Source organism: Danio aesculapii, chromosome 10 (genome assembly GCF_903798145.1).
Source record: "Danio aesculapii chromosome 10, fDanAes4.1, whole genome shotgun sequence".
NCBI classification, from domain to species: domain Eukaryota; kingdom Metazoa; phylum Chordata; class Actinopteri; order Cypriniformes; family Danionidae; genus Danio; species Danio aesculapii.
In genome coordinates, this window is record NC_079444.1 from 12,161,893 (window position 1) to 12,172,429 (window position 10,537).

Genomic DNA, 10,537 nt, shown 5'->3' on the forward strand with positions numbered 1-10,537 from the left:
TGTCTCGGGGTATGTTTACACAACAACATTGTAGCAAAATATTGACAGACTACGGTTGTCAAAGCAATCTCAGTCCACAAATTAAAATGATTGAAATTGTTTATTATGCATGCCAGATCAGTAGGTGGCAAGGGGGGCGGGGGTTGTGGTGATCAACAACATTTAATTAAAACTTTTAGAATTACTAATAAAATATAAACAATTGGTTACGTTAAAAACAACCCACCTTTCGATTTCCCCACCTTGGGTGATTACACTTGATTAATGACACAGCAATAGCGTCTGTAATTAAGCTGTGCTCCAAACATGCCCAACCATCTCATTAGGTGAGGATAATGTTGAAATTAAACAAATTAATAAATTACTTTAAAAAAATTATATGATTGTTATAAATGACTGTTGCATTTTTTGTGTGTGTGTGTGTGCGCGGCGTTCAACGAGTGGGGGTCATGAATCACTGGCATTGATATTTTGGGGATTGAGGGCTGAAAACTTTTGAAACCCCTGCTGTGGTCCATCAGTGTTGCATTGGTCGTCACGTACTTGCATTATACACGTCATCAAAATTTGCTTTACATGGAGTCTATGCTGTAAACAACACATTCCTATGAAAAGTATTAATTCACCAGTATTAAGCCATGTCCACATGTATTTTTTATAGTGTTTTTTGTGAGTAAATTGCAAACAAGCCAATCCGAGAACAAAGGTGGATTACTGTCCTGCGGTGTGAACGACGCAGAATACACTATAGGTTCGCGCAAACATGCGTAATTTGTGAACTCCGTCATGTTGGCCAATCAGAAAAGAGAAAACAAAGCGCATGCTGACTTCATAATGTGAAAACTCCACTTATAGTCCACACTGTCGGTTTCGGGAAAATCTTCACCCAGACTTGGGTTTCAGTCACCTTCGTTTCCATGTGGACAGGGCGAAACCGCGTAGAAAAAAGGATGGTTTTGAAAACACCCGTGTTCATGTGGACAGGCCCCTTATGTTCATTGTTTAGCACTCGTTATCACAGTTGTAAACAAAACCAACCCAGGCATCCAAAAACATATGTCTCTAATAGATAGCATGTGAAAAACCTAGAGCCTAGTAGTAAGTCCGAATTCCTAAAAACAAGTACCACCCTGATGACCACTTGTTGTGTAGTGCGGATCCAATGAACACTCTACTAACTCATGAGGTCATGCGAGAAAATGTATACACTCAACCTAAGTGATGAACACAGGTAAGTGACTGATGTAGGCAAGTGGTGATAGTAACAACTATGAATTCCATGTTTTATAAGCGGAGACTATGGAGATATTTGAAACCTTGATGTCCTTGAAACCTTTTTTGCATTTTCAGACCCCCCCAAAATGTTCTCCAGTAAATAAACAGCCGATGTGTATAAAACATGGTCGGTTTATGGAACTGGCCCCATTATTTGTTCTACACATGTTTAACTTGTTTACTAATAAATCCATATTAATTAGTTAGGTATTCTATCTGACTTTTGCTTTTGGAATTGAGGAAATGACTTGATCTTTTCTAAATGACTGTAGTCATTACGAGGTCATAAACTGACTTAAACAAGGATGTAAATTGACCTAAAAATATATACAGTTGCAATCAGAATGTTTTTTTTCCCCAATTTCTGTTTAACGGAGAGAAGATTTTTTTCAACACATTTGTAAACATAATAGTTTAAATAACTTATCTCTAATAACTGATTTATTTTATCTTTGCCATGATGACAGTAAATAATATCTTACTAGATATTTTTCAAGACACTTCTATACAGCTTAAAGTGACATTTAAAGGCTTAACTAGGTTAATTAGGTTAACTAGGCAGGTTAGGGCAATTAAGTTATTGTATAATGATGGTTTGCTCTGTAGACTATCAAAAATATATATATAGCTTAAATAATTTTGTCCTTAAAATGGTTTAAAATGGTTAAAAAGAACAACAACTAAAAAAGAAAAACAAATAAGACTTTCTCCAGAAGAAAATATATTATCAGACATACTGTGAAAATTTCCTTGCTCTGTTAAAGATCATTTGGGAAATATAGAAAAAAGAAATAAACAAAAATCAAAGGGGGTTAATAATTCTGACTTCAACTGTAAATATATAGGACAATTTAAGTCCCTGTAATGTAATGACAAAATAAAAAATGATATCACATAATGGTTACGTTTTCATCATTTTATGTAAAAATACTACAATAAACCAATCTTAAAAAAACAACAACAACCAAACAATTCATGAAATATGAGAGTGATCCATCAATTGGAGTACTAAGTTTTCTCAAAAACCTAACACTGTCCTTAAAGCTGATGTTCATTTACTCAGGGGGGTCGAGTCTGGGTAACACCGGCAGGATGAGGTTCCCGAAAGAAGAATCTTGAGTGATGAAGAAGCCAGATGAGTGTGCATGAGCATGCTGAAACCAAAACACAAAAACACTTCATTTCATGAACATTATCAGGTGAATACTGAAACTCCTAACATGATGCTTATGGCACCTGTAAAGCTGCTTTCTGCTGTGCTGCAATGTGCTGCTGTTCGGCCTGATCTCTGAACTCTTTATTCACTGCTGGTCTGGAGAGGGGAATGCTGGGAATGAGGAGGAAAACATATTGTGCTCATGTTAGCCTTTGTGATAAAAATAACATAGTAAAAATACAATAACAGCAGTTTGTTTATAAACAGTTTGGTTATAAATAATTAAAAATACAAATAAAACAATTTTATTCAAGACCATAATGACTTATTTAAATACATAAATAAAATAAATGCAGTAAATCGGATCATTTAAAACTTATAGTAACAGTGCTCATAATTTTTGGTGGGTGCAACTAAATTTTAGTCAGTGCGGCTACATTTTTTAAGTTAGGAGCACCAGTGCTACCAAGCAAAAAAGTTAATTTCGAGCCCTGAATCGTGAACAGCACTCTTTCAGTTTTTAAGGACATAACCAAGTCAAAATGAAATAAGTCACTAAGTTTATAGTAATATCACTAAAACAGTTCAGATGGCAAAGTTAGATAGCATTCTCAGACCTACTGTAAATGCTGCTCCCTGAATCACTGTATCTACCCTGAATTTGAGAAATATCGCTAAGTTACAATGTATGCTATCAATCTCAGATGCAGAAAAGCTAGTTCATGCTAGTGGATTACTGTAATGCTCTGGCTATCCAACATCCTCTATTAATAAACTTCAGCTAGTACAAAATGCAGCTGCCAGAGTTCTTACCAGGTCTAGAAAATATGATCATATCACCCCAATTTTATCCTCCTTACACTGGCTGCATGTTAAGTTTTGTATTGATTATAAAACATCGCTTCTTACCTATAAAGCTTTAAATAATCTAGCTCCTGTTTATCTAACCAACCTTCTGTCTTACTACAATCCAACTCGCTCTTTAAGATCTCAAAACTCAGGCTTCTGGTAGTACCTAGAATAGCAAAATTGAGTAAAGATGGCCAAGCCTTCTCATTTAAGGCTCTTAAACTCTGGAATAGCCTTCCTGATAACGTCCAAGGCTCAGACACACTTTCTCAGTTCAAAACTAGATTAAAGACCTATCTTTTTAGTAAAGCATACACACAATGCATTGCATAACGGTATGATGCATGAATGTGCTCCACGCAGGTGAGCTGGCTTGACAACCACCTGCAGGACACACTCCTCCTGTCTTAATGCACCAGACAATGTGTTAGAAACTTTCGTATGCTTTACATGTTTGTTTATTTGCATCTTGTTTAAATACACTATGAACAGCAAGTTATTATTTACAGGTTTCCAACATTCTTCAAAATACCTTCTCTTTGTGTTCAACAGAAGAAAGAAACTCAAACAGGGAGAATAAACAAAAAACACAAATTTATGTTTTGGACTTATATTTTATTAAGCTCGCAAGACCAGCTGAAATACCAGCAGTTTGCAACAAACAAAGAAATAAACATAAATAAAACATATGTACCTGGCTCCTGGGTTGTTGAGAGTTTGACTCTGGATCAGGCGTCTTTTCTCTTTATCCAGCTCAGCTAAAATAGCAACTCTGTTTTTGTTTTGAAATCCTGTTTTGATATCAGATTTACATATAAACTCGTTAATATCAGCAACCAGATGAAATTCAGTATTCAAACTAAATCTAACAGAAACACCAGGCAATATAAAAGCCTGATTTGTTATATTTAAAGTTAAGTAATCTACACCGTTGGCTTACATTATATTGTGTTTTAATGATTCACTCTTTTAACAGTTTATCCACTGCTCTATATAGAATCAGTGGGTTTATCATATTTTCGTAGCTCATCATAACTGACAGTCCAGCTGTTTCTTAAACTGATATATTCCGGTATTTTTACCTTGTCCGGGCGGATTTGCTGCCATTTTCACATGTGTTATAAATCTAAATATCTACCAGAAGAAACTACCTTTACAAATCCGTCAAACCCAATTTATCCCAAATTTACACTAAAACAAATGCATGGTCTGCTGTGATGAATAAAGTAGCTCTCCGTTTGTCTTCTTCGGTCAGGCGTTTCGACGGTTATTCTTGTCATCAGCGTCTCCTGCAGTTCTGGAGCTGGTTTGCATTCAAGCTCCTTTTGAAGTGTGTGTTTACTTTGTAGATGTACGAGAACATGAAGGCGAACTGCGACTGTCAGACATTTCACAACAGATGTTGATAAGTACTTTTAAATATTACACTATAGGGAAGTATTAACATTTTCCTCTTTCCTTCTTAAAGGGACAGTTCACCCAAAATTTTAAATTTACCTCACATTTTTTCTCACCCTCAAGTGGCTCCAAACTTATTTAAAGTTTTTTTTTGTTCTGTTTTTTATTAAATAAATACGAATGTATGACCTAGAAATGTAGTAATAAATTTACTTAAAGAGATAAGTCACCCAAAAATGACACTTCTGTCAGCATTGTTGCACAAAGGAAGATATACTAAGGTGGAAAAATGCTATTGATATCTCTAACATTTTTATTCCTACTATTGGTGTCGATTGCTGCTTTTCCCCCAACATTCTTCAGAATATCTTGTTTTGTTTTCATTAGAAGAAATTCATAAACTTCTAAAACCACCTTGAGGGTGAAGAAATGGTAAGGAATTTTCATTTTGGTGCGATTTGTCACTTTAAAAGGATAATTCACAAAATAATGTCATTTACTCTCCTTCCACTTGTTCAAAACCTGCATGAGTTTCTTTATTAAAATTATGATGCATTTTTGCCTAAAGGTATAATTCACCCAAAAATGTCATTTCTGTCAGCATTTACTAATTTAGGGGAAAGAAACGCTATTGATGATCTATAGGACTTTTTATTCCTACAATGGGTGTCAATGGCTGCTTACCCCCAACATTTTTTAGAATATGTTGTTTTGTTTTCATCAGAAGAAATTCAACGTCTAAAACCACTCGATGGTGAAGAATTGGTGAGAAATTTTTATTGTGGGTTGAACCGTCATTAAAAGGATAATTCACAAAACAATGTCATTAACTCTCCTCCCACTTCCATTTGTTCCAGACCTGCTTGAGTTTCTTTATTCAAGTGAGCAAGAAAGAAGATACTCTGAAAAATGTTTGAAGTATTATTATTATTGCAAATTTATCCATTTAAACATTTAGAGGGTGGCACTGTTGCCTCACAGCAAGAAGGTCGCTGAGCCAGTTGGCGTTTCTGTGTGGAGATTGCATGTTCTCCCAGTGTTGACGTGGGTTTCCCTCACAGTCCAAAGACATGTGCTATATAGGTAAATTCAATAAACTAAATTGGCCATAGTGTGTGTGAATAAGAGTGCATGGGTGTTTCCCAGTACTGGGTTGCGGCTGAAAGGGCCTCTGTTTTGTAAAACATATGCTAGAATAGTTGGTGGTTCATTCTGCTGTGGCGACCTCTGAAATATAAACTAAGCTGAAGGAAAATGAATGAATGAGTTTATAGAAAGTGGCGAAACATGCTGAATATTAAATATAAAGATTTGATGCAATTCTTATCCCGCAGTTTCTGTTGGAACTGTAAAAAACCATGTGATCAATACATGCCAAAAATATTGTACGTTTAGGTTTTATAATTCTCATTTTACATCTTGCAATTCTGATTTACATATCTCAAATCTTAGTTTTCATCCTGCAATTAAGGTTATCTCCTGTAATTCTTAGTTTTCATCTTGAGTTTTGTTGATCTTATTAAATATTCCAAACTCTGAGGAACATAAAGTCAGAATTATTTCATATAAACTGAAAGCAATTGTGATAGGAATTTAAAAAAAAAAGTTAAATAAAAACTTGCAATTAGAATCAGAATCAGAAAGAGCTTTATTGCCAGGTATGTTCACACATGCAAGGAATTTGTTTTCGTGACAGAGCTTCTACAGTGCAGCAGAATGACAGAGACAGAAAAAACAGATAATAAATATATATATTTAAAAATACAAGTAATGAATGCAAATATACAAATTGACAGGCATGTACAGGTATATTACTATATAAAACATTATATGTGCAGCTGTTATGTGCAAACTGGCATGTAAAATGTGCTGTTAAATAAGTGTATATGTGTACAAAAGTGTATAGCAGGTAGTGATGTTTGTTTCATAATTATTATCATAAGTGTTCATGAGATGGATTACCTGAGGGAAGAAACTGTTTCTGTGTCGTGATGTTCTGGTGCGAGTGGCGCAGTAGGTAGTGCTGTCGCCTCACAGCAAGAAGGTCGCCGGTTCGAGCCTCAGCTGGGTCAGTTGGCGTTTCTGTGTGGAGTTTGCATGTTCTCCCTGTGTTCGCGTGGGTTTCCTCTGGGTGCTCCGGTTTCCCCTACAGTCCAAAGACATGCAGTACAGGTGAATTGGGTAGGCTAAATTGTCCGTAGTGTATGAGTGTGGGTGAGTGTGTATGAGTGATTCCCAGAGAGAGGTTGCAGCTGGAAGGGCATCCGCTGCGTAAAACATGTGCTGAATAAGTTGGCGATTCATTCCGCTGTGGCGACCCCGGATTAATAAAGGGACTAAGCCGAAAAGAAAATGAATGAATGAATGAATGAATGTTCTGGTGCACAGTGCTCTGTAGCGTCGACCAGAAGGTAAAAGTTCAATGCACCATACCCAACGAAAGGAAAGTCCTTACCCCAGGTGGAGGAGTTCAAGCATCTTGTGGTTTTGTTCACGAGTGAAGGAAGGATGGAACGTGAGATTAACAGGTGGATTGATGCAGCAGCAGCAGTAATGCAGTCGATGTACCGGTCTGTTGTGGTAAAGAAGGAGCTGAGCCGAAAGGCAAAGCTCTTAATTTACCGTTTAATCTACATTCCTACTCTCACCTATGGTGATGAACTTTGGGTCATGGCTGAAAGGACAAGATCTCGGATACAAGCGGCCGAAATGAGTTTCCTTCGCAGGGTGGCAGCCCGCACCCTTATAGATGAGGTGAAGAGCTCTGTCACCCGGGTGGAGCTCGGAGTAAAGCCGCTGCTCCTCCACATCAAGAGAAGTCAGCTGAGGTGACTGGGGACATCTGTTTTGGATGCCTCCAGGATGCCTACCTAGGGAGGTGTTCCAGGCATGTGCCACCGGGAGAAGGCCTCGGGGAAGACCCAGGACACGCTGGAGGGACTATGTCTCTCAGCTGGCTTGGGAAAGCCTCGGGATCCCGGGAAGTGCTTGGGAAGTGCCTGGGGAGAGGGAAGTCTGGGGTTTTCTGCTAAGACTGCTGCCCCCGCGACCTGGCCCAGCAAAAGCGGACAAAAATGAATGAATGTCTCCATTATAATAGGTTTGTTATAAAATAAATGCATTAGTTAATATGATTAATGTTTTTAATCATAGATAAATCTATTTATGTTGAAGTAAATGAGGAGATCACTACGGCAATATTGTAATATTTTGATATTTTATAACAGTTTGATATATTTTAATTTGTAACAGTTCCATATATTTATCTTCAGCCCACGGCACCCAATCAAGTTTGGTTTTTGGCCCCTCATAAGAAAATGTTTGGGCACCCCTGTTCTATACAAAGCAGTGTAAGATGAGAAAATGTTATATACTATTCCTTCTATGCTAATGAAGGACTACTGAGACATTCCAAGCACGGGATGAGTTCTCCTGACGTGGTAGAGTTTCTCACAATTCCAATACAAATCTCTGCCATTTACTTAAAGCAGGGGTGACCAACCCTGCTCCTGTATATCTACCTTCCTGCTGAGTTCAGCTCCAACCCTTATCAAACACACCTGAACCAATTAATCAGGACCTGAACTGCTCTGGATAATTACAGGCAGGTGTGTTTGATGTGGGTTGCAACTGAAACCTGGAGGATGGTAGATCTCCAGGAGCAGGGTTGGTCACCCCTGACCTACAGTAACCATGTACTTTTCACCATACACAATTCATCTGCTCGTGATCTTCCTTCATATAACTTTGTCATGTTTGCTGTCATTTGACACTTTATGACTTAAGCGTTGTAGTGATGAAATCAACAGAGACATTGATGTATTTCAATATACAGTACAATCTATTTACTATTGTTGGTTCATGGCCTGAGGAGAGTATGTTAATGTACTTCTCCCCCACTATATCTCCTCCTCAACTTTGCTTTCATCTTCAGCTGGTTTTGGGGGTTGGTTTACACTCATGTTTGACAATGCTTTGCTCAGGGTATAATAAGGAAAGGTAACTTTTGATCGGGGAGAATGGCTTTTATTCTGAGTCTCCCGCACACCGGTGCGTAGCCTCATATGCTAACAAAGGCAATTTGACTCTTTGTTACACAACAGTTCATATGTTACAGCTGTTTCTTTATACGGTATATTAGTTTGTTGGGGGGGTCTATGTGTCTGTACCAGTAATGTGTAGCAAGTGGTTATCTCTTAAGAGCAATCACTATCTGTTCATTAGCTACTACAGCAGGGGAGTTCTCGAGATCTGCCTGAGCTCAAACTCCCCTCTCGCCTTGCAATTGGGAGGGAGCCCCGGGCTCGAGGATCTTATGAGTTCAGGGCTGTCTCCTGGGACAGCATGCCAAATACGCTTTATAATCAATCTTCAGCTAAGTGTGAACTCTTGAATTGATTTAAACACGCTATCCTTCAACTGCTTCCTGTTCTCGATTATTGGTTCAGAATATCAGCGTAAGCTTCAAGCCTTACAGAAGTACTTGTTGAAAAACAAAAAATGTTTGCTCAAGTACTTATTATGTACAGTAAAATCTATTCACCACTTCTCAAAACATTCTTTTTGGCTTAGTCCCTTTATTAATCTGGGGTCGCCACAGCGGAATGAACCGCCAACTTATCCAGCATGTGTTTTACACAGCGGATGCCCTTCCAGCTGCAACCCATCACTGGGAACTTCTCAAAACAATACATTGAAAAATAAAATAAAAAACAAAGAACAAAGTGCTTATGAAGTGAGAAATGTTAGTTTCTTCATTGCTCTTTTAATAGGACTATGTAACATCTGTATCTGTAGTTTCAGAAGGACTTTAATTCAGAGTGATACATGTTAAACAGAAATGAAAGGACAAGAAAATATTAATGCAGTAGCAAACACTACAGTCAGCTCTATACAACTCATATAAAAATGAAACATGAAAACATTTATACTTTAGTGAAGGGTAAAAAAAGATACAAAGGAACGCTAACGCTCAATTACTGTACATTTATACAAGATATCATCGTCTGACTGTAAATACAAAGACACAAAATCAAAGTTCTTTATCTTTGTATGTGACATCCAGAACAGCCAGAAGAAATCTCTCAGAAATGTAGTAGAGGCTCTGGAATATTATGTATAGCTTGTCTCCATAAAATAATAATATAGTAAAAAAACCAAATAGAACAGAAAAGATATGAGAGTTTGGGATGGCACAGGTGAGGAGTCCGGCATTTTCATAACATCACAAAAGCAGAACACTGGAGAATATTTAGTATGCGTTTATGATCATATTGAAGCTTTACCCAAATAATGTGAATCGGGAGCAGTTTAGCAGATCATATTCAATCGCTTTCAGTCATGCAGCTACATAAATGCACTATTTTTTACTATTAGCTTGTTATGAACACATTTGCATAATAAGCCCTGAGTGTTTGGGGTTATTAAGGCATAACAAGGTGCATAAACACTTATTCATGAAGATCTGGAGGAAACAACACCCTATTCAACACTATTATTAAAATGTTGGTATTAATATTACTGATTAATATTGAAATATGGGAAGCTTTTACGCTGTAATAAGCAATTAGTTGACTTTTACTAAAAAACTTGAGTATACATGTTGCGTTAAATTTATTAAGTGAATATAAAAATTTGAGTTTACTCATTTTTTTAAGTAACTTTTTTTTTACAGCCCGGAAAGCTTCAGTTTTAATGTCAAAGATTATATATAATTGAAGCATGAATAGCATTTAAATCTATTTATGGCAGAACATCATTAAAGGGATAGTTCACCCAAATATTTTGATTCTGACTTCATTTACTCACCCTTTACTTGTTTCAAAAGTTTAGGAGTTATTTCTGTTTAAACACAAAGAA

At 37.0% G+C, this 10,537-nt stretch overlaps 1 protein-coding gene across 1 annotated transcript; it reads right to left on the bottom strand.

The window, feature by feature from the left end:
• Positions 1-87: 87 nt before the first annotated feature.
• On the bottom strand, positions 88-4,563 carry inip (ints3 and nabp interacting protein). Its single transcript, XM_056467379.1, has 4 exons — positions 4,363-4,563; positions 3,975-4,071; positions 2,512-2,602; positions 88-2,429 (listed from the first exon to the last, which is right to left on the bottom strand). The coding sequence occupies exons 1-4, from the start codon at positions 4,385-4,387 to the stop codon at positions 2,331-2,333; spliced, it is 312 nt and encodes a 103-aa protein (XP_056323354.1). The 5' UTR covers positions 4,388-4,563; the 3' UTR covers positions 88-2,330.
• Between the last annotated feature and the right edge of the window lie 5,974 nt (positions 4,564-10,537).

What these genes read in the sequence shown, in the direction of transcription:
- inip (XM_056467379.1), bottom strand. Translation starts at nt 4,387, where the DNA reads ATGGCAGCAAATCCGCCCGGACAAG. An exon ending in CTCAACAACCCAGGAGCCAG is followed by an intron (nt 2,603 to 3,974) that starts GTACATATGTTT and finishes CCTCATTCCCAG; the next exon opens with CATTCCCCTCTCCAGACCAG. An exon ending in AGCAGAAAGCAGCTTTACAG is followed by an intron (nt 2,430 to 2,511) that starts GTGCCATAAGCA and finishes TTTTGGTTTCAG; the next exon opens with CATGCTCATGCACACTCATC.